The sequence below is a fragment of the Colletes gigas genome, unplaced genomic scaffold, assembly GCF_013123115.1.
Source record: "Colletes gigas isolate AHSC1104 unplaced genomic scaffold, ASM1312311v1 Colletes_gigas_Sc00039, whole genome shotgun sequence".
NCBI classification, from domain to species: domain Eukaryota; kingdom Metazoa; phylum Arthropoda; class Insecta; order Hymenoptera; family Colletidae; genus Colletes; species Colletes gigas.
This window is the reverse complement of record NW_025106668.1, coordinates 1,373,119-1,397,706: the sequence shown is the minus strand read 5'-3', so window position 1 is coordinate 1,397,706 and position 24,588 is coordinate 1,373,119. Positions and strand designations below refer to the sequence as shown.

General features: G+C 41.7%; 1 protein-coding gene across 2 annotated transcripts; it reads left to right on the top strand.

Annotated features, from left to right (window-relative positions):
• The first annotated feature begins 1,454 nt into the window (after positions 1 to 1,454).
• LOC122402723 (G-protein coupled receptor 52) lies at positions 1,455 to 24,176 on the top strand. Of its 2 annotated transcripts, none has more exons than XM_043405743.1 (5): positions 1,455 to 1,893; positions 13,218 to 13,618; positions 14,284 to 14,503; positions 15,297 to 15,726; positions 17,640 to 24,176. In XM_043405743.1, the coding sequence occupies exons 2-5, from the start codon at positions 13,507 to 13,509 to the stop codon at positions 17,817 to 17,819; spliced, it is 942 nt and encodes a 313-aa protein (XP_043261678.1). In that variant the 5' UTR covers positions 1,455 to 1,893; positions 13,218 to 13,506; the 3' UTR covers positions 17,820 to 24,176. The 2 variants fall into 2 exon arrangements, with proteins under 2 accessions (XP_043261678.1, XP_043261677.1); XM_043405742.1 differs by lacking the exon at positions 1,455 to 1,893 and adding an exon at positions 6,987 to 7,030 and having other exon boundaries at positions 13,518 to 13,618.
• Positions 24,177 to 24,588: the final 412 nt, after the last annotated feature.

Here is a 24,588-nt window from a genome sequence, read left to right as displayed (position 1 = left end):
TCAGATTTCAATAACCGTTAATTTTCGTCCTTTGGTATGATTTTTCTGGTTAAATGTTATGCTAATCAATTTTTAACAAATCGTACATTATGTTATGGCTGTAAAATTCACAGCCTCTAGACGATACCGCTAGATGGTTGAGCGCTTAATTCTGTTTCCCGCAGGTTTCATTAAGCAAATGACTCCGTATAGGAGCCAATTGCGGCAAGCACAAATTGCGTCTAAAGCAACGGTTACAAGCCTCACTGTGGAGTCTACCAGCAACCTTGGACGAAACGCCCTTTCATTAGGAAACCATCTACTTTCATAAAACTTTCAAACACTCTTCAAAACACCGGGGTGTACCAGATTCCAATTATTATTAGCGTTGTCTGCTGTGGTTAATATTTCACTATCCAACAAACTAGTACCGGTATCTTCAAACATACTACTGTACACAAATTATTACATAAAATCTAATGTCTTGTTAGGGATCGAAACAGTTACGAGGCTGTTTAAATAGAACATCCTTTTTCAATGAGAAACAAGTTTCGATAAAAGAAGAGAAGTAGAAATTTATAAAAAATGAAATGAAAGCTCTTGTTTAACAGGAACGTGAAAGAAGTTCATTGATACTAAACGAGTTCTCAATCTGTTCAATTTTTTAATATCAAATGATTCTATATACTATTTAATTTTGTTCTTTGTTCGTACAAGGAATGGCCACGAAAAAGAATAGATTTGTTTTACGAATACCTCGTAAATGTAAAAATGTGTCGATTTTAATATATAAGACTCGATGACGAGTGAGTAAGCCTCATGATCGTGAAACTTGTGTCAGACTCGTCATTATACGGCAAGGGGTTAAGTTTAAAGTGCCCGAATCGTTGAATCTGACCAGACGGCTGTAACCATCCCTGGCATCCTTACGAATAAAAAGTACGAAAAGAGTTAACGAAACAGGGACGTATCCCCATTAGCTGGGATAAGGAAGGTTGCACGGTACCTCGCGGCGTAACAGCCCCTCCGCGTCCGTGTTCCGTCCCCCTGAAAGTCAAAAACGAGGGACGAGTGACGCAGCTGCGGCATCCGAGCCCTCCAATTGAAAGCGTCGTCGAGCGGGTCCCGCGGAGGAGCCGTCGTGACACCCAAACAGCCCCGTTGACCGACATCCCCCGGAGCACGTGACGGCCGTTCCGTCGCGTAGAGAGCGAGATTCGCGATGGGTGGCCCAGCTGACGCTCGAGAATTTCCCTAAAATCGACTGGTGGCATCGTCGACGTCGGGTGGGCAAGGAGGAAGAGCGTTCGTGCAGGGCGCCGTAGCGTCGCGCCGGCAGGCTTCGAGCCAATGCGCTGTGAAAATGCCCGGGTGGGAAAGGGTGGATCGGGGGAGGCGCGCAAGCGTCGTCGTGGTATCGACGCCTCGGCTCCCGGGCCGAGAGAAAGAAGCGGACTCAGACGGTAGTAGTAAAGCCCAGCTCGGGTCGGCCGAGCGCAAATGCGCTCTCTACGTGCTGACAGCCGCGTCTCGTACGAGCTGACCGAGCGTCTCGTTCGCGTCACGAGCGCGTCACCGTGAAACCGTCGGGGACCGTTGGCAGCGGGAGATGTGCCCGTCGTGAGGCCGCCCCCGGTAACGGAAGGACCGTCTATCCACACGCTCTCTCTCTCTCTCTCTCTTTCTCTCTATCTCCTTCTCTCATCCTTCGTTTTGTTATTGTGTGCGTGCGTGCCTGTGCGTGAGAACCTCTCTGTTCCACGCTGCTTCCGTCCCCGTCTCTCTGTCTCCCTCTGTCGTAAGCCGACCAGACCGTGGGGGGTTAAAAGTGGCGCGAGGAGACCCAGACCGGAGACTGGCGGCGTTCGGGGCGCTGGTGGAGCTGGTGCACGAGATCAGGATGAAATCGAGGAGGTACGTGCACCATCGGACACGCGTTTTTACCCCGAGTAAACGTCAAAGATGGCAGCGTCCGGCGTTGTCGCGAGGGATGCTGCGTGGACCTTCATTCATTAGCTTCGCCGTCGACGACGCGGCCGTGCAGCTAGGCCACGAGGAGGCCTTGCGCCTCGTCGAAGGTTCCGACGCGCGCGACGTGCCACGACGGGGTTGGTGGCATTGAACGGCGGGAACCGTCCGGTAGTCCTCGTTCGCGTTTAACGGAGCTTTTATTCGATCGAGAAAACGATACCTCTGTATCGTCTCTGATCACGCGTGAATGGATACCTCCGAGATGGACAATGCTCTCCTTTGACGACGGTTCTTTCCCCTCGCTGTTGCTCTTTCATCAACGTCTCTCTCTCTCCCTCGTTTCGTTGCTCCGAACCCTTTCATCCCCCTTTTACAGTGTGGCCCGCGTTCGGCTTCCTTTGATATATGCGCTCGCACACGTACAGAGGCGCGCGCGCGCGCGCTTCCACACGTTCGCACACCGTCGTTCGAAAATTGATGTCACGAGGCGAGGAGAGCGGAAAACACACAGATACACGTACACCGACGCCGGATGTACATTGACTCGGGCCTATCTGTGTGCTCCCGTCAGCTTATCACGACATGCGCATCATTGGGCAAATATTCGGTTAACTAAACAAGAGAGGCCGCCCGATATGTGTGCACGTCACCGTGTGCCGCGGTTATACGCGGTGTGACACGACGCTGGTTACACGAAGGCCAGCCTCAGGATGCAACCGGAGGCTCGTTCGCGGACCGCGGATCGGGTTCTGGGCTCCTCCACTTGCTTCGACGATCATTCGAGTGCTCCGTCGGGAAAAAACACTCGCCCGCGATGCATTCGCTCCCTCGTTTCTTCTCTATTTCCCCCCTCCCCCCTTCTCCCCCCCCCCCCTCGTTCCTTTTCGCTCGCCTTTTATTCCCTCCTTTTGTTGCCCGTTCAATGCTGATCGTCGTCGAGCTATTAGCGAGGTTCGCGTTATTTAAAGCGGTTGCACGTTCGATTCGAAATTAACGCGTTAAACGTCATCCGAGGTTTCCTATTCTCGCGGGAACAAAAACTTTCTCAATGGTCGATTCTCAACATCAATTTGAAACGGGAAGGGAAATGTTTTGAAACCAAAAAAAGGTCAGAATTATTAAGGACGTATAAATAGATGGGAGATTGTAAGATCGATTTGAGGGAAACCTGGACCGTGGCGAGTGATTTTTGTTTAACCCCTAAGTGGACTCTGAAACTCAACCGAATTATTTTACCAAATTGGTAAATGGAAATCAACTTTCCCTTAGAGCATTTCAAAAATAATGAACTGAATAATGGAGGACCATATAAATTTTCGAATAATTTCATTATTAAACAATTATTGGATTAAACTTCTTCCCGAAAGGTTTCGATAAAGAGAAGAAGACCATTGAATATTTGAAATTGGGAGGGAAATGTCTTGAATCGTCTCAGCTCGATCTCCTTCCTCTGGCAACACGGGGGGCATCTCTGTAAAAAGAAAATTCGAATTATTTTTCGTTTAGTACAAATTCATAACAAATGCATTCTCTGTATCTTACATGAAATTTTGTGAAATATATAACGAAGTAATATATTACGAATTTTTGTATAAATATAGAAAATGGAGCTTCTTGATACAGTGGTTAAGAATCATTGTTCTATCAAATCCCAAGGAAATAGAGATTAATTACGAGAATTGATTGGATGAAAGTGGTTATTATTATGTCTGCTTCGATTCACAGTGATACGTCGTTATGTATCCCCATAAAATTAAATATCGTTAAGTAAAAAGCTTCGTTTATAAACGAAATAATTAGCAAATTATATAACGTATTATAGCATCACAGAAAGTGAGAAAATTGTAAATTGAACATGTGATTCATAAATCGTATATTTGCCCAACATGAGCTCGCTGTGAGTCACTAGTGACGCATGTGGCGTGTAACGTAGTAAGTGGATATACTAGAGTGTCTCAGGAATATTACAAGGCTGAAAATAATTTCTTTATTTCAAACAACGCAAACGACAAATTTTAGTACGAAATCTAAACTCAATCTTATTTAAAAAAATTGATGATTTATCTTGTTGTTCTTTATCATGGTAAAATGCAAGAGAGGAACTTTCGTGTAATAAAGAAATAATAAAAATGTTGAACTGGCCGCAAAATGCAATGAATCGAACCGCGCGCGGCTCGCAGACCGCGTGTTTTACATGCTTAATACGTAAGCACGGATAAAACCTCGTAACTTCAGCATTTCTTTTTTTATATGAAATCTCGACCAAAGTTTTAAAAAAATATTAAGACACGACTAACATACAAACGAAGTTGGAATGAAATCCATTCTAATTAAGACCATAGAACGGACGAAAAGTCTTTCGTTTCACGAATCTTCATTTTCAACGTTTTGATCGTGGATATATGACCCGAACGACGTATCGCGGAAAGCACTCGAAACAGTTTATTTCTCGCTATTCATTTTCCGTTTTTCATTCGACGTCGAGATTGAAATTGAAACGATCAAATTGCCCCGTTGCATAACAAAGGGACGACTCGATTGTCGAATGTGCAGTTTTAATCCGATGCGCATTTCTACGTTCCTCGTTTCCTCGTTGTTTTCGTTTCCCGTTTAGCTCGTTTCGCCGGTTGAAAAAAATGTTCGGCGCTCGTCGCATGGCAGTTCGACGGTTAATTATGCGCTTCAGACGCATTCACGGGAACGAAGAATATCGATAAGCGGAGCGGAACTTTTCTCATTAATTGAAGCACAGTGCAAAACCGGCGTGACGGAGGGGCGCGATCACTTTTACTATATAGGGCAAAATTTAGAAAGCGGGACACTGGCTGAGCCGTAATGTGATTTAAAGATTTAATAAAGCCGGCCGCGTGGATTAATTCGCTCTTGAACGACGCGCGCGAAAATGATTTGTAGCTCGATGAAAATCCGCCGGAAATTGATTACGTCGGATGAACGCGAATTTAGATGAATTTCTTGCGCGGCTCGGCGTTTCTCGTTGTCGGGCTGCGGGGCAAACATTTTCTCTGAGATGGTCGAATGGTAAAAGATGGTGGGCTTTGCTGACCAAGAGGTAATATCGAGAAAATTGTCTAGTTAGGGTGAGTCTTACATCGCCATATTTCAGACGGAAAATGTTTCGAACGAAAGCTCATTGGCAAGTGGCTTTTAAGCACCGCCATTTTTCTTTTTACATTTTTCACTAACAAGGGGAGGTCATGACCTGTCAACCTGGAATTTGAATCAAATTTGGCAGAGTTGTACGGGCCGATGTCCAAATGTAATCTGTAAAATACTGGACGTTTATGGCCAGCCATTTTTGAGAAAAATGACTTTAAAGTTTAAAATTTCGAAGTTGTCGGGTCGAATTCGAAATAATTGAAATGTAATTGTAAGATAAAAAGAAAGTAGTTTTTAACTATCAAATTAACATCAGCTCAAGTTACTTAGATTCTGATTTTCCTGCAAAAACGTAACGATTCGGTGAACTGATGGGCACCCAAAGGTTTGCTGTTTGGGGGTTGTTTTATTTCTTGTATAATTTGAATCGCTTTGGCGCTTTGCCGATGTTTACTGGCATTTTAAACGCATTACGCATGATTAAATTATATTGGAGAAGAGTATTACCCTTCGCAGAAAAGAAGCATGAACGCGAATGAACAGATTGGATGCTTCAAGAAAATAACTTCTTGATTAGATTGGCTACCCCAATCGCTCAGAAATGGGGTGTAATGCTGTTCGTGTGATAAATAAGCAATAAAAACAACGTACGAATTAATCTTCTTCTAAAAATGTTCAGTAACGAATAAAAATGTACGTTTCGTGTTAGACAAATAAAAACATTTTTTGTTCGTCGTTTGTAATTCGAATAAAATTCCGTCAATTTCTGATATCGGGGTGGAAAATGTTCTGTTCTTTTTTTCGACTGTTAATCTCGCGGTAGGAAAGTGGGAAGTTTTCGGGCAACTTGAGCGAGCAACGAAACAACAAAATTGTTTCTTCGTAAATGGTACCGCTTTCTGTTTGGTCGATACACTTGCCCCTGAATGAATGTATCGCTAATGGCACATGTAATTTTCCCAGCTTCTTGTAATCTGGTCGATCGGTTTTCCGACACTACACGACTTCCATAACACGTAGTAACTGCACAGAGCGCGATTGGTCGAGCTACAGTTCCACGTAAATCTGAAACAAGAGCAATTATTTCAACTACAGCGTGTCATTATCTTCGCTGTTACGTACGATAACTACAACTTAATTTAATATTAGTTAGACAATACAGATTGCACGGAACACGGTAACATGCAAAGGTTACGAACTTAAAAAAAAAGTTTGTTTAAAACTTACTTGGAACAAATACGTTACGATTGATTTTCTATTTTCAAGATTCCCCGTGACAAACTTCCATCGATTTACGTATTTTTCCTCGTTTCGTTTCCTTTGTAAAAATTGTTTAATCACAGTAACGTTACATCTTCGATCTCAGAAACTTTTAATTAAATAATCTATTATATAATGTAACGAGTAACAATGTAAAGTATCTTCTATAAAAGTGAATCTTTTGCCTTAATGAGTTTCTCGTTGACGTTTCCTTTCTCTCCTTTTTGCGCCTTTTTAAATGAGATTCTCGTTAGGCTTGAATACCGTCTGAAAGAGCGAGTACAGAAAATACTTTGTACTCCTGCCTTTTCTTTTACTTTTACGTAGCGCCCGAGTGCCCGGTGCAACGTAACAATCTTTTCAAATCGATGTTCTTTTAGAAAATAATGCAAGTCGCTGCAAAGACGTGCACGGTCCAAATAAATATTTCATAATTGGAATATCGATGGTCGTGGATGTGTGCAAAATAACAATTTATGGGACAATTTAATATTTTTCTTTTATTATTAATGGCCTGTTTAAGGTTGAATTCAGCAGGGGGGAAAAAACAATAGAAAAATTAACATATGTAAAGTTTAATTCTCTTAGTGTTAAACGTTTCTAGATTTGGTAAAACGTTTCCATTTTGTGTAACAACGACTACGATAAATAGAATGGGTATGCTTTCAAATTATTCATCGAACAATTCGAACAATACGCGATTACCATTGTTACTTGTTAATAAATATCAACGTTCAACGTTTTCGAAACGTAGAACGGACGAGCGTGGAAATTGTGACATAACCTAAGAGAAAAAAGCACTCGACGATGGGAAAAAAATGGGTCGAAATGACAGAATAAATTTTCCTTTTTACGCGGGGATTCGTTTTCCGGACAATTGACTTTGAAAAGCCGTCGAGTACGCGTGCACTTGACTAAGGCATGATTTAAAGGATCCTGTTATAGACCTGAAAAGGATCTCGTCATTCCTTTTTTTTTTTTCGTTTATGAACACCGCCTCTTGAAAACGCTATTCCTATTTTCCCGTGCAAAGTTATACCCTGTAGGATGTGAAAAACGTTACCGATTTTTCTATGCCGGGTCCCAGATTCAATTAAAGTTTTTCCTTAATTGGACTCTGAAACAATCATGTTCCAGACCACCCTCCTAAAGAATTAAATTGCCCTCGCGTATTTTTCATATCAATTTCATTATCTTGGGAGACGATTTTAATATGTTTTATTTAATCTGTAATTAAGAAAAATTGTGTACTTTGATTAAAAAAAAAAAGGATTTGATTCGTAGCGTATGATCTTGTCCTCGAATAACCATTCTGTCGCTACCCTCGGCGTTTCAGGAATAATAAAAGATCCAAGGACCCGTTACGTTCGCGTTACCGTCGATATGGCTGTCGCAAAGCAACGGAGGAAACTGCAGAAGAGATCAGAGATTCTAACGTAATTTCTAAATCCCATCGTTACGTGGCTGGGGCTTCATTAAGCCCCGCATTTTTATGTAACAGACTTGACCGTCGCATGGCGTCGCGTGTCGATCCAGACCAAGATCTGCTTAACGAGGCACTCTTGGATACTATATAGGGGCGAGTCGTGAAAATCCTACCACTTGAGATATTTTATCCGATGTTGCCTGTTTGATACTAATTTCTGCGCAAATTAATGTCGCGAGAACGTCGAGTGCTTTCAAGAAACAGTTCTTACATCTCGATTCCCAAATTTATCTGAGAAAACATACGAATAGAATATTGAAATGTAAATTAATATAATCGCGAATATTTCGAAACAGAACGGACAATATTAGTGTTAAAAGTACATTAACGAACGTAACAATAAAATTTCGTCGGATTTGCAAATTTTTGAGAATTGCTTTAAATCGAAGGCGATTCTTAACGACGAAACAAGTAGAAAGGAAAGAATAAAATTTGTTTGCACCAGGCTTCGTTTTCGTGAAACTTGAAATTGGAAGTAGAAACAACGAGTAATGGGCAGACGCGCCAGACAAAGATCAAAGAGCTATTTTTCTATTTAGATGCGTGATAGCGAACAGTTTAAGCATAAATTCATAAATTGTACCGGTAAGATTTAAGAAACCTTGTGTACGATTCAGACATCGTGATAACATTTAAAAAAATATCACATCGATCTCTCTAATAAATGTATACGTAAAATATTCGACAATTAACCTACTTTTACAAAAATAAAAACAGGCTTTTATTAGCATCACAAGTACGATAAAAAATTATATCAATCATACCTGCTTTTCTAAATAAATTTAGAGTCCTCTCAACGTGAAATACCATGTACTAATTTTTTCTACATAATTTTTATTCACCAACAGATCGTGCTGATGTTCAGGTATTAGAAAAACTATCGACGCTGCAAGTTATTTAACAGTATTAAATAAACGCGCCTGGAATTAACTATAAACGCACGATTTATTCAGGCCAATCGATACGCAAAACATTTTTTACCCGGATCAAATGCACATAGTGCTTCGAACACAGCGGTGTGCTACCGAGTTTTAGCACGAGCCATAACTGTTTAATATGCGCGTGCTTAAACACAATCACTGTACAGCCAATCTTATGAAAGTGTCCCTACGGCCTACTCAATGTTCCCTCATAATTTACAAGTGTACGAATTTATCCAAAAGTAAACAGACATCGATGTAAATGTCTTAATAATTTTATTACTCATTTGCAATTTCATACAACGCTATATTACACATTTAAGTCCGTTTAATTCTGTTATAGTCCGGGCCACGATATAGCGGGATCGTAAACTCGGGTAGGTGTCAAAGTTTACACGTTTCAGCTCCCGAAACAAGCGAATTGACAGAAATACGAGCAACCAAGGGCCTTAGTACGAAGAAATGTTTTATCTAGTGTCGCCATTTTTAGAAGTATCGTAACAGGTAAAGGTCTTATTCGAGTCTTTGATATCTTAATTTACCTGCTTATAATATATGCATGTAGAGAATGAAAAGGGTAGTGCAATTACGGGCACAAAAACGCAGTCCCAACCCTCGAGAGTTTAGTTTACGACCTCGCTATATCGTGGCCCGGACTGTATCGTTCCTATTACAAGAAATTATCCCCATTTGCGGCTGACAAAACTTGTAACGTATGATCGGGGACAAATTGGGTTAACGATACAAGTGATTCGAAAGTACAATACGACTGTCTCTTTCTCGACCGTGTGAGCACGTTCCGGAATAAGAGTTTCCGAACGAAAACGGGTCTCTTAGGGTGGACGGTAAAGCGTGACTGGGCGTACACGACGTTAGCCACGAGAACAAGAACGATTTACACGTTTAGGGTTGATTCTAGATCACCCCAGGTACTCGGTGAAAGCCAATCCGATAGAAAGCGCGATAACCCGGACACAGTCCGAGCTGTAATCTATCCGAATACATATCAACTTTCGTCGGTGGTACAAGGGAGGTTTACGGGACACGGGCTACCCGCTTTACGAGACTCGTAAACGTTACGGAACATTATGTAACGCGGGACCGTTAGTTCTACTACGATTTGATTGACTGTGTCGTGGGATCGTTTCGTGTCCTGTAAGGTGGTGCTCGAGAACGATTGACTCGTCGAGAGGCGGGTCTTTCACGCATACAGTTTTCCGTGTGCACGCGCTGCTAATACGAGACGAGATTTAACGATTGTCGCTTAAGCACCGCCAAGAGCGGGGTTTTAATGACGTTTACCTTGGGTTTGAGAATCGCAGATACGATTGAACGATCTACGCGATTTTACTAATGAAATATCAAAACTTGAATCTCTTTAATCCTGTGTCCGTGGCTGATAAAATATCGAATTCAACGACCTACAATAAGGTGACCCAGAGGTGAATTGTAGGGTGAACGTGTAACAAAACTTCTTGGAACAATGGACATAACGTGTTTCTCGTAAGCTCCGCGTATTTTTTAGTCGGGTTTATAAGAATTGGAACAATTATAAATCGTGTATAATGCCACTGAAAATGTATAATCCATCATTTCTTTAAAGTTAAATATGAAAAACTTTTTCAAACCCTTCGAAATGTTTTGAAAGAATTGTAAAATGCGTAGGGAAACAGCTCGTCCCTCGTAACACGTTTGCAAGGTTTAACGTGTTGTATGAGAATTGAGGCTAAACGTGTTACGAGTGACGAACTCTCTCCCCCCACATAACATATCACATAATTGCCTTAAAAGGTTTTAATTGCGATCTACCGACGTAATTTTCTTCCAACTATAGATACTAAAATATATACGACGTTTTAGATAAATATATCAAATATTTTACGTTTGCAAAATTTTTTACTAATTCTGTTCGAAATTATTTCAAAAATATTCCATTTTCTTGAATATCGTTTAAAAAAAAAAAATGCACAATAGTTGGAGCTCAAAAGAGATGGAACTATATCTGCAAAGGATCAAATTAGAATAAACATTAATATCCTCTTTCGGTCAATTTCGTTGCTTAAAATACAGGAGTTCCACTTTAATTTGGCGAGCACGATGATACACGACCAACGCGATGCTACATAATATAGCCCTCCATTCAGGATCGACTCAGCTGAATTATGAATGGCGGTCGATAGCTAGATGGAGGACGCGTGTACTGACCATGCGAGTTTCGACTGGCCGAGAGTAGAGCTACGTGGCTTTTGTAAGAATGTTTATAAAAAGGGAAAGACTATGGTCAACAGGGTCGCGGTCGTTTTCATCGACGTTGAACGACACGATGCACACACCCATAGCGTTACCCAAACAATCTACACTCCAGGATTCAATTCTCACGCCCCTGAAATACGACGATCCTGTCCGACGAGTGTCGTGCGTGAAACTTCTCGTCGTAAATGTCGTGTCGAGCGAAATACAAGGGGATGAATAATGTCTGCATTTATACCGATTCGAATCGAAACAGTCGTTTAAAAGATGCCTTGCCGAATAAATAAAGGAAATGCTATTGAACGCGAACCATTCAGGTTTTGTACGTATATTTATTCGCGTCTCGTTTAACTAACCCGCTATAACTACCGACGATTATGGTGTATTTGTTTGTACGAATGCGATTAAAAGCGATAGATACTCGAGGAAATGTATAATGCAATGGAATTCATTCCCTTACAGAGAACTATAGTAAATTCTGAAAAATCCAGTCGAGTAAATTTTTTCCAACTTTTATTAGAAATTACGAACGAGCCATTTCGACCACTTCGATAGTTCCAGTGTTGGACGCAACTTTTCAAACGTATGGTATTTAATTTTGCTCAAAGTTCACGCATGCAATAGGTATAGAAGCTATTTTTACGAGTTCGACTTCCGGAGCGCGCTGTTTAAATTCCAGTCCGCTGTCCGCGCGATTTCACACACAAACTGGAAACACACATCGATGCACGCTTGGTACACGTTGTACCGCTAGCAGTTGCACTGCTTCGATCGCATTTACGTAAATTTTAACACATTTCTGTTCTGGTTTTAACGATCCTTCGTACACCGAAAGCATACGTTTCACTGTACCGTTTATAACAATGTGCAATTATATTTTCGTCTCTCTATTTCTGCAATATTTTTACCGAGGATTCGCGTGCACGACCTTTTCATTTTTGTCATTTGATTAAATGAAAACAGTAATTCTACGATCTCATAATTGTGTGATCTATTATTGTGTATAGCGTACGTGTTCTTTCTTCTTTCTATCATGTACCAACTATCATATAGCATCATTATATCTTTGACAATTTTACTGCTTTTTAAACATTGAAAAAGCACGATAATCCCGAAATTTATATTTTTGATCCTCTGGACCAGAATATTCCTGGAATATAATGGTTTAAATAATGAACAGATTGATGTCTCGCAGTGGTTCTTGAGAGCTCGTATTTTTAGAGTTAATGCCGTACCTGAACACACGATAGTATGTAATGTATACTGTTTCTGCTTGTTCCTGTTGAAGGAGGATCCCTTTGATCGCAGAATTATTGATGGATCGTTAGAATATGGATGAAGGATTATCGAAGACTAGAGAGAACTTTTATCGTCATCGATTAATCTCATCGTCAATTCTCTTTTCTTGCTGAATGTCTCCATTATAGGATTTTTTAATTTGCGAGCTTAATTGCATAGTTATAATCATGTTCGAACTATAGTTTTTAGTTAAAAACGCGACATTATTTTAAATTCATTTTAAAATTACACTCTACGACGCGACATTCTGGTTATCTCTTTTAATCGAGTATGTTTACCTCTTTAGGAACACTGATATGTACGTGTATGTTCAATTTTATATCCATTGTAACATCTAAGTAACCAAAAATAATTGTTAGCAAGCATTCCTACATAACACACGGCAATATCGTCGCAAGTTCCACTTATATAAAGTTTAAGAGATCAAGGAAAATGTCGCTTTGAAGCCAACTAAATTGCGGCATTAAATATAACACGCATCAGAGGTCTAACAATGTACCAATAGTGTGCCTCATAAAAAACTCGATAAAGTAAAATTGATAAAGTTTTATAGAGACTGTTGTAAAGGGAATACTTCAAATTTGAACAATTTTTTAAGTAAAGTTTACCTTTCTCGTTTGCTATCTAGTGCAAACAACTCATCGAAAAGATTCAATTTAGAGACGTGAGAGTAGAGGGTTCCATCTTCAAAATGACCACCGCAGTAAGATTATTGTAAGACTTCTCTTCACGAAGTTACTCCGTTCCTTGTTCACCACTTTCATTCCCTCCGCCATTGGCCATTTTCATTTTCCTCCTCATCGATGACTTTTGTTCTTAGCGTCGGCTATTTCGCGATCGTCGTCCCCGCAGCGGTTGTTCCCAGCCAAGATCATCGCTTCGTGATACGTCCATAAACTAAACGAGACATCGTTGTTTCTGCTCTCTGCTTACAGCGATATAGCTGTATCGATCTTCCATCAAGATCCTCAAAGTTACGACCTCGTTATCGAAGGTACGTCCGCATAAGATCTTGGGAAAGTTTGTCGTTGGCGGCGGAGGATTGACAGCCTCCGGCAGGACAGGTACCGAGGAAGGCAATAAGTCCAGGAGGCGAAGGCGGATCAGGTGCAAGCTACCAAGGAGGGCCTAGCACCTGGCTGTTAGAAGGTCTTGAAAGGGGGGGGTGACGGGCAACAGCACCTAAGGGCGGGTGGGGGGGATGCAGCTCGAAAGGGTGGCGGCATGGAGGAGCCCTCGCTGGAGGCTCTCATGCAGGCGGGCCTCATCTTCGTGGTCGGTGTCGCCATCATCCTCTCGAATCTCCTCATCATCGCCACCTACCTTAATTTCCGTGGTAAGTACCGCCTAATAACACCAATCTTTCCCTGCAACTAACGGTAGAAAGTAGTCAACTTCGAGATCGAATCGAAAGTAGCTCCGCGCGTTACAGCTAAACTGCGGATGCTTGCGCAAATGCGTATTATCGAAGAATGAAAATAGAGAAACGAAACCTAAATAAAAGTTTACTATCTGCCTAGATTACGTAAAAGCGTGTTACTTTGCATATTTAGATTTGAAAACGTGTTATTTGTCGTGTATACGTTGTATATAATTTGGGGGTAAATTTTAAAACATCCCTTCACCCTGCTTGGTACGTGTCCTTTACGTACAGTTTGCTTTCTTGTGTCTATTTGGAGAATAAATATATATATTAAGAAAATTTACGACCGAATTAGCAGGGACTGTAGTAGTAAATTTTCTCGATTTAAAACAGTGTTTTCTAAAACAGAGGTTGCTCGAGGAAGTTTGCCAATTATTGGAATATATTTTTCTTGTGTCATCGCCTCCTCTTTTTTAAGATGGCTTCCGAAAAGCTTGGAAACCACTGATTTAGAACGTTTCGATAACCCTGTGGCTATAGAACGGTGCAAAATTAAGACGCGAAATGCCAACGTTCGTTTATGCAGGCGTTCTAAGCAGCAATTCGCGATAAATACAAATTACTGTTGCACCGTGCAGGTCCCTCCGAGGTGATAAACTATTACTTGCTGTCTCTCGCATCGGCGGACCTTCTTTGCGGTCTGCTGGTGGTTCCGCTCTCGGTGTATCCGGCGCTGGTACGAAGATGGGTCTATGGGGACATCGTGTGTCGTCTCATTGGTTATTTGGAGGTTACTCTCTGGGCGGTATCCGTCTACACCTTCATGTGGATCTCAGTGGATCGTTACTTGGCCATCAGGTATGCCCGTGTCCGATTGGAATTTTTTATCAGCGTCACGTGACTTCGTTCTCCCCCATTACGAGTCTATAAGTCCGCGTGCACGGTTCAAAATTGATTCAATACCAGTTATTACCCACGATTGGTCCGCGTTCGAGTCGTTTACGTTGATAATTTAACCGGTTTATCTATGAAAACAAATTCGAAATTTCTTTTCCGACCTGCAAAATGTGTAATTTGAATCAGATATACTATGAACCGCAAAAATAAAAAATCTCACAATTCAGTTTTATTTTCTCTCAATTAAGTCATACAGAATTTCACTTCTAAAGATCCCCTTGTACGATACGTATAATATATCTCGAGCATAATATTTACATAAAATAACAGAAACATTGATACGCAAGTAAATATAAATCAGCTCTTCTGAAAAAAATTTTTAACGCCCCTGCTTTTGCCGTTGGTCTTTATAACAACCTAACGCTCGCATCGATCATGTATCGCGGTAATAATATTCCCATAGCAATGGCACATATAGATCCAAACGAGAATGAAAGGCTAGTGGTTTTCGAGATTATAGACATCCCAGACATCTATATACGACCTGCCCATAAAATCACTTTGTTCATTTCGCGTAACAACGACATCTTATGGCTCACTATACGTGTATTATGACTCTCTAACGATCCAGAGTACTTACCGGAGGATCGATGCGAAACGTTCAATCCCGCGTTGCGCTTTTACGAACCGCTTAATCTTTCGAGCGAAAGAAGCTGGTTTCGCCGTCGAGTAATCGAATGATTCCGGCCCGCAGAAAACCATTGCGATACGAGACCGTGCAAACGAAGACCCGTTGCCAATGCTGGATGGTCTTCACGTGGATCAGCGTGGCGATGATGTGTTGCCCGCCTCTGCTCGGTTTCCAAAAGCCCATTTTCGACCGGGAGGCGTTCATCTGTATGCTGGACTGGGGAAACATGGCCGCGTACACCATCACCCTGTCGATCCTCGTTCTAGGCCCGTCGGTCATCACCATCGTCTACACTTACTGCTACATCTTCACGATGATGAGACGGCTGAGGTCCGGCGTGCTGATCCACGACAAGGAGTACGCCACTGCGCTCTCGGAAAACTTGAGCAATCCGAGTCACATCATGTCTTTTGTCCTGGTGATGACTTTCTGGGTCTCCTGGGCACCGTACGCGGGTCTCCAGATATACGCTGTCGTTAACGGACCGCCTCAGGTAAACCGAACCGATAGTTTACTACTAAACGACCACGTAGAGAACTTTGTAGAGCTTCGTTGGGAACGTAGAATCAGAAAACTCTGACTATATGAATTTTAAACACTTTCACTGAACACGTAACTCGCGTATGGGTAATTCGCCACTGTGGAACTGGAAAAATTCATTCTCAAGTTAACACCTTGAGGAAAATAAATTTGGATAGGATCTGTGAATTTTATGGGTGACGGGATTCACCACTATGGGGTCAGGAAAGTTCATTCTCAAGTTAAGATGTCGAGGAAAATAAATTTGGATAGGATTTGTGAATTTTATGGGTGACGGGATTCACCACTATGGGGTCAGGAAAGTTCATTCTCGAGTTAAGATGTTGAGGGACATAAATTTGTATAGGAGGATTAGTGAATTTTAGCAACGTTGCAAAACTAAGTTCGAGAACGCGTTGAAGAATCGTTCAAAAATTAATGCTTTCTGCAACTGAAATTTATTCGTTTGAGATTGTAATACGTTGATGTTTACGCGATAGTTTCTGACGAGGCACTGTTATGCCTCGAGAATTACCTGGGTATTATCGAGGACGTAGTTGTTTGTTTTGGGATTCTTGCCACGGACTCCTGTTGTATCGTGTCCCTCAAGTGTCTTATCAACAAAGCTGAACAAACTGGGAAAGTTGAAGAGAGAAAGAAAGATTTTTCGTTTCGTCGTAGACCGGTCAGAGAACTTATATATAAATGATACATTAAATATTAAATAATTCCTCGTAGAAATAGCTTCAAATCGTAGGTAAATTAGAAGATAGTACAGGTAACCTGTGCCTTGTGTTGTCTAAGAAAGCTTCCAAATACATGTACTACGAGCTCTGGCAGAACAGGTAGCACGCTATAGTATAGTTCGGGCTGTCCAACATAAGCTCCGGAGCTTAAGGAGCTTTCCCTGCTCTGTCTCTGTGGCCATAGTACAGGTATTCGTGGCGTCTAGTCAGCTGCGAGCGAAGATTGCTTTCAACTCTGATTGGCTAATTCGCTTTTGTAGTCGAAAATCCCGTCCACCTACCAATTTAGCCTCCCATTGTTTCGTTCGAACTAAACAACGAACGTAATTTATCCACGAATCGAAACATCAGGCTCATCGAGTTCAGGTTTCAGTTCAATTATTCGAAGCAATTCATTAGACTTTCAAAACCACGTGCATCCACTGAGAAAATTTCTTACACTTGGTTTCTCGTTATCAAACTCTTTCAACGATTTACACACTCGACGAAATTGCATCACTCCTCGCATTAGTTAATTATTTGTAAAGTAAAATCTTTATTTCTCAGACATTTTGGGTGTTACTGAATTTAAAATATAAAACGCGTTTTTGGTATCACTTTTTACGACTTTGAAAATTCAGCGAAGATGGTGGATAGTATTTAAATCCACTTTAGTTGGTTCCCTTGTTTGAATTTTAAGACAGAAGCTCGAGTTAATTCCAATGTTACTTTAAATATTTATTTGTTATATGAGTAAAAATTCATTGATACTGGAACTTGTAATTTACAATTTCTGAACTCGATTTTTGAATATCAAAAGATGTTCATTATTATTTGAATGCACAAACAAAGCACACGTTTTAAGATACATTTATAGAGTTAATTTCAATATCATTTTCAATATTTATTTATTTTATGAGCAAAAATCTATTGAATTGATTTTTGAGGAAATTTTAATATCAAAAGATGTTCATTTAAATATTACAAGCGAAGCTTATTTATCGAAAGTTGTATTAAATAAAAGTCTGGGTGTTTTACGTGAGACCAAACGGTACAGTATAGCCGGAAGTAGACGAAGTAGAGTAGAATAATGGAACTAATTGTCCCGCGTAGATTTCGCGTGGCACGTAAAGGATTCACTTGTCGTTTTTTGACGCTTCAGGTACCGTTTCTGCACTTTGCGGTGGTGTGGCTGGGGGTGACGAACAGTTTCTGGAAAGCGGTGGTCCTCGGAACCCTGAGCCCCCAGTTTCGGTTGGCGGCTCGCGTCCTCTGTCTGACGTTGTGCTGCCGGCACAGACGACTTCCGCCGGAGCTGCTCGGCCTCGACGACGACGATTAAAAGCCAAACGCCTACGTGAACAAGAGGGAGACGCTTTTCTTTGCGCGCGAGCGTTCTACACGCGCCTCATTCCTAGAGCATCGCTTTCTATCGCGGTTCGAGGTCGTTCTTGCATCCGCCGCCGTTCACTCGGAGTCTTCTTCGAGGGCTGAGACTGAGATTCTTTGTTCCGAAAAACCGCCACGATCGTTCGACGGCCATTGAAAGAACGTCGTCGCGTTCAGAACGGGAGGTAATATTTTCGAAGCGAATAACGATCCAAACGGTTGCTCATCGCGGGAACTATCCGGCTCGGAAGAGTTCTTCAATTCGCGGCTTACGGCATCAGCATACTTTAGACGCTTCGAACGTTCCCCGCCATTTACGCGCCGAGTTGTCTAGTTTCGGATAAGACATTTTTCGAGCCTCGAGGTACGCGCGTTCCTAGTCGATCGAGTACAATAAAACGCATCTCCCTATCAACGAGATTATCGAACACGCTACTGATAATAAAACCGAGACTTGAAAGACTAAATTTTAACGTTCGTTCTTGAATTCTATTTAGACGAGTTCGTACACCGATTTTATCGAGCCTCGTCGCGCGAAACAACCGAAACGGAGGAGAACACGAAACTAAAAAAAAAACAAAAAAAAAAGAATGGTACACGGATGAGTCTTGCCCGGTGATAAAGGCACGTTGCTCGCTTCTTTAAGTATTCGAAATCACGTAAACGTATATATGTAAGAGCATTCCCTTTTCTATACGATTTCAAGTTAAATATAGTCGATTATATATACACACGCGCGCGCGCATACACACGTCTACAGTCTATTATTAAAGAGTATTACTAACGGAAGGAAAAAAATAAACGAGAAGGAACGCCGATTGATCGGCTTAGCGAACGGACGAAAGAAAGAATCGAAGCTCAGCCTGGGCGCGTCGCGCGTTACGAGTCTCTGGCGCGAATAAACCGTCGACGGAGCTGTCGAAGAACGACTTCGGGTACGCTGACGCGCTTCGGCGTCGTCTACGATCTTGCTTTTCGCGCGACAACGCCTTCTCTTCTTCTTTCCATTTTTTTTTTTTTTTTTTTGCTTTTGTCTCTTCCTCGTCGAACCGACGGGGACGCACGCGATCTCTCTCGCGCGAGCGTTCGCGAAACTAACCGTTGCCTATCTACGTCGTAAGATCACGCTCAATAAGTGTCGTAACGAGTCGCGAGTACGGGGGACGAGCAGTTTACTCCGATCGCTGGTCGCTCGATTGGAACGGGTGCGGGTGGGGTTTCGTTACGGCGAGCCGAGTCGATCGTGTGAAAACGGTGAAGCTGATGACACAACCGAAAAACAACGGGAAAATAAAACAAGCAAAAATAAAAAAAAATAATAAGATAAAAAAAAAAAATGAGAACACTAGGTCAATTAACGGAGATGCCTCTACGAATGCGACGCCGCGTCGATCCGCGCGCCCGTAGAACGCCGATGAAAATTCGTCGATGAGGATCCGATCGCGGGGTCTCACGCTTTTTTTAACGCGCTTCCTCCTCCACTCGACGACGCGATCGGTCCCCGTTCCTCTTTCTCTCTCTATTTCTCTCTCTCTCTTTTCTATCGCCGAACGTTTAAAGAAAACGCGTGAAAGCGGAAGTTGCAACGGCGTATCGACCCTCTATAACCACCACTACGAGGTCACGCAACCACCTATTCGTTAACCCTTGGACGACCACGCGATTTTATTCACAATACGAACTATCTGTGAATCGTTTCTCGTTCATTAGTTGGATCATCGTTCGAGAAAATAATAGTACAAACACTTCGGAGTAAGAATAGTTATTAGAACTTAGCGATTCGTGGCAATGAATAATTCGTAATTTAGCTTTGTGTTTTTAATTTGCTAAAGCAAGTGAATTCTTGATATAGGATTATCAATGAATCAACGATCGTCCGTGGGTTAAGTACGAGTTCGTGCTCTCGCAGCTCTGCACCATAAAGTAATAGCTACCAAAGAACCTGTTTATAAAAATTATTAGTTAGAATAACTCGCGTCATATTGGATGATTGTAATCTACGTCTGACTGTGCTTATTCGATGCGTATGTAACTAGATGATGTTATCTTCTTCGCCCTTTAAACAGAAAAAGAAATTGTTATACGGAAATGTTACGCGCAAGAAGATGCAGCTTTTCGTGCGTTATACGATTTTTGTCGCGCTTTTATTAGTATTTTTGTATAATATAGCTAACGTGACTTTCGTGTCGCATTGATTAAATATCGAGCACCGCGAGACCACTGAAAGATGTACGAGACGACAAAAGAAGACTGTGTAGAAAAGAGTGCCGAGAACATTCCTAAAATAAAATCTTTACGAAAGTGAATTCAAAGGTTTAATAGAAATTTATTTACTAATTCGACTGCTGCTTGAAATTTATATACAGCCGACGATTCAACCTACGATACATGTATATTCAAATTATACGTTTAGAACAATTGCTGTCCCCTCTGTGTAAGTTTGAATTTTTTCTTTCGCTAACGTACCAAAGATACAAATTGTTCTATTTAACTCCTAAACACACAGTTTTCATACGAGTGAAAAATTAAAATTTACAATGTCTTAAGAATTTGAGAATATACGAGTACGCGTACGTACGTGCCAGCGTTGTACTCCATTGTGACTCGAGAGTCGCAAACCCTTCTTACAACGAAATATTTACGAAGTGAAATTCATCTTTATATTCCCCGATCGATGGATAGAAATGTTTTGGGTTATAGAGGGTTGATACACGAATACGCGTGTCGTAACTACCGCTCGTTGTTTCGCGTGTATTTAAGATCGAGCGCGTTTCAAGGCACGTTAAATCAGAAGTATTTTTTAATGTACAATTTTTCCCTGGATTTTGTATATTTCACGTCATGATTTGTCTCTCGAAGATCAGCTGGATACGAAAAACTTCGGTGTATGTAATATCGAAAAGAGAAAATTTTACGTTTGGTGTAGGAAATGCTTATCGAAACGAGCCGGATCGTAAATACGCGCGAAGCAAGAGGCGCTGTCGCTTGGACACGTTCCTCGCGATGATTTTCACGGCTGCACGTGACACGTGTTCACGTGTACGTTAATACACGTACGCGATCATAGCCTCTGATCGTTACCCTCGGTCGAGATCGATTTCGAAGTACGAGCGGGAGCGTCGCTTCTGAGAATGATTTATTGATCGAGCAGCGAAATGTGGGTCAAACGTAAAATTTAATGAGCACAGGTGTTTCGATTGAACGGGATTGCATTTCGCTTTGAGCGTCGATGAAACATTAACGATGGTTTTTCATGGTATTCGGTCCCATTGTCGTTCGCGAAAACCGATCCGCGGCACCGCGAAACCGCACAAAAGGGCCAGGCTACGTGGAAAGAAGTTTCTCGTTACGGGGCAGCCCGCTAAAGAATTCTGTTAAAGGTCAACTAGCGGCGGTGTCGTTCCGTGAATTCCACTCGACCGCGGGTTCCTTCATACTGAAAATCTAATTTAAAACTCGCCCCGGTTTCTCACTCGAACGGGAATCAAGGAACGGAACGCGATACAAGGAGGCGAAAACTTCGCGAAAACGATTTTCCATGGGCGGAGAGAAAGCGGTGCTATAAATAAAACCGCGCAGTTCATTTATACCCCGGCATTCTATAGCGAATTAAGCGTTCCTGGAGCGCAGTTGAGAGCGCCGTGGAACTACGACTCTCGTACAAGGCGTTTCATAAAACGTGGCCGTATCTTCGATAAATTAATAAATTCATGTTTCGTGCGTTAATTCTTTTTTAATCCAAACGATCTAGCCTAGTTCGAAGGTATAACAGAAACGATTGTTTTCTTAAAGGTTTGCGTCTTAAAATCATTACTTATACGAAGACGTCGACTCTGCTCAAATTTTTACTGGACGTAAGTCAAAGTCTGTTGGATCAGTTAATTTTGGACAAATTAATTTATTGAAGATCGTAGTCCTAGTGTTAATATCCTGGTAAGCTGTCTCAGTTTGTGAAACACCCTGTATGACGTGTCTCGAGTCGCCCTATTTTAATAGTGGCACTTACACACCTCGTACAACGTTTACATAGCGCTAATATTTGTACTACTCGGTGCAAACACGTACAATATTACGCGAATGCATCGAGGAAGATTATAAAAATCAAGTTAAAGAAACGTCTCAATTATTACTCAACGATATACAAAAAAAAAATACTTCTATACAAATAACAGTTTTTGCCATGAAATTTACAGGCGATATTCGGGGACAGACGTTCCGGTGAACATGGGTGTGGAAATTTTTTATTTTTTAAATACAGTGACACGTTGGGCCCCTCGAGCATTTCGATTTGATTCGAGTTACTTTGCCAGCGTGTCTATATCGATAATAAATTCACGACAAATCACGGGGATTTCGTCGATTTGCACGCGAGTCCGTCTCGAAAATTTGGAATCTTCTCAGAAGCAGATGCATCGACGACCAAATTTGAAAACTTCCGAGGGATCCTGTCCTCGATTTACACGACGCGTGTTTCAACAGTGAGAAAATGTATTCCCTCGCGATCTTTTGCTTTCGTCGGCGTTCTTGACTTACGAGGTTACGGGGAGAACATTCGCCATTAACATCAAAACATTCCCCTGCCGGGTTCTTACTCTCGGACTTGGTATCGGTGGTCTGAATTTTACGACCAGCGGGATTTTCTCACGTATTTAAGACATGGTGATGTCTACAGAAAGGGAGCTCGTTCGAATCGACGCATCGCACAAGCGAACCGTGACTTTTGTGTATCGCGGAATTATTGGAAACGAAAATATCGGAGAATAGAAACGAACCTGTTCGTTTGCAAATGAAAGCGAAAGAGACGTAAAATAAGAGAATCTCGTACGTCAAAAACCCACAGAAAAGCTGACGCTTTGACTCTCGACGCGTCGTAAATAACAAACATTTATGGTAGATCCATTAATTTTTCTTGTGGTTGTACTTATATGGTGGATATATTTAATGTTAATTGCTTTTCATCCACTTCGATCAAATACATTTTTTTCTATCGTATAATTACGTAAATCTTTATGATTAATCTTAAGTAAAATATTTTCGTTGTCGTTGCTCTCCGAGTGATAATTGTCTGTGACACTTAGGTATCTAAGAACTTGACAGTCGAGTATGTTCTCGTAATCACATCCATAATACTGCAATAAACGATTATGCAGGGTAAGATACTATGACTGAACATCTTAAATAACTCCTTTGTTCTTGACAGTACGGGAAAGAAATTCGTCGGACGAAATTCGAATGCCACGGAACGACAAATAAAAGAAAACGTTACAGATGAAAGAGAAAAACGATCTTGATACCGTTCGGGACGCGAGAAAACGTATTTTAACGTCAAAAGTAAAAGACTTATTTAAGATAATTGTAATAATTTAATTAATTTCGATGATATTTTAGCTGATAATCTGTTCTTTCTACTACTGTTTTTTTCTCGTTTGATCGCTTAACGTTCACGACAGTTAACAATATTTTACCTAGCTTATTTATGGTTCTGTATCGGTTATACTTTCAAATGTCCGGCTTAGCTCGTGACAGTTAAAAAATGCAACTCGCGTGCGTTCGAGTACGCGCGAGTCAGAGCGTTAAGCGGTTAATAAATCGGATTATAGCGCGATAATTTAATATCGTAAGCACAGCTACTATAACGAAACAAACAGCTCGACTAACCGCTTACTGTAAACCGCTGTACGGTAAAATTGGCAACTTATCGTTCGAAAAAATAGACAAGGATAGAGAGAAAGAGAGAGCGAGAGATAGAGGGAGAGAGAAGCATGTAAAAAAATTGCTACCGGCTACACTCGAAAGTGATGCTGGCGCGAGCATACAGGCGAAATCCTGAGATTTCTGGATGGTGAACGTTAACCCTTTAAAAAGAAATCCATACGCAAATCGGTGTCTAGAAAGTCTCAGCTTCTACTCTATTTTTTACTCTAGACTTCGTGTTTTACTAATCTGTAAGGCTCTTCTAATAAATAAATCGTAAGAGGGCGCTCCGGTTCGGGGTTACAAATACCATTAGATGCGCGACGGTAATTTATCGTGTCGTTTTGATATAACAGGATAATTAAAGGGTTAAGGTGCCCGGAGGTGCTCTGAAAACGCAGATACTAAGACGCGAAACGTCGAACGTTCCCTCGATGCTCGTTTCCAGACACGCTCGTACGACACGATCGGGAGAAAGAGAGTTAGGGATGACGGGGGAACGTGTCGACGGTGTTCGCCGGTGTTACGATGTCTTAACTATAGAACTGAATCAAAGAAAACTTTCGACTATGTTATAATTGAAACGTTAGCTATGTAAATAGCACCCCGGCTAAAACACGAACGAGAAAATGGACGACTTGCGCTTTTACGTCGAGCCGGTCGTTCGAGGGGCGCGAGTCTCAACGAGTGTTGCGATGTGTACCATGTTAATTGTTTACCACGGAAGAACACTTATGTCACGCGAGTTATTTGCCAGTTCGACGAGCCACGGTATCGATATTTGCCGTCCGACGATCGTTCGCCAATGAATCGCGATTATCACCCCGTGAAATCAAAATTAATATTAACTCCCACCGGAATCGCAACAACGAAGGATTTCGTTCCGCCAAAACGACTCGCGCGCGAAACTTTTTAATAGATCCGATGAAAATCTAAGCAATAAGGAGGACGATAACGCGTCGACGCGGACAATCGATTCGTCGAGGGTCGAAAAAGCGAACGATCCGTGGACGCGACGGGGGGGTACC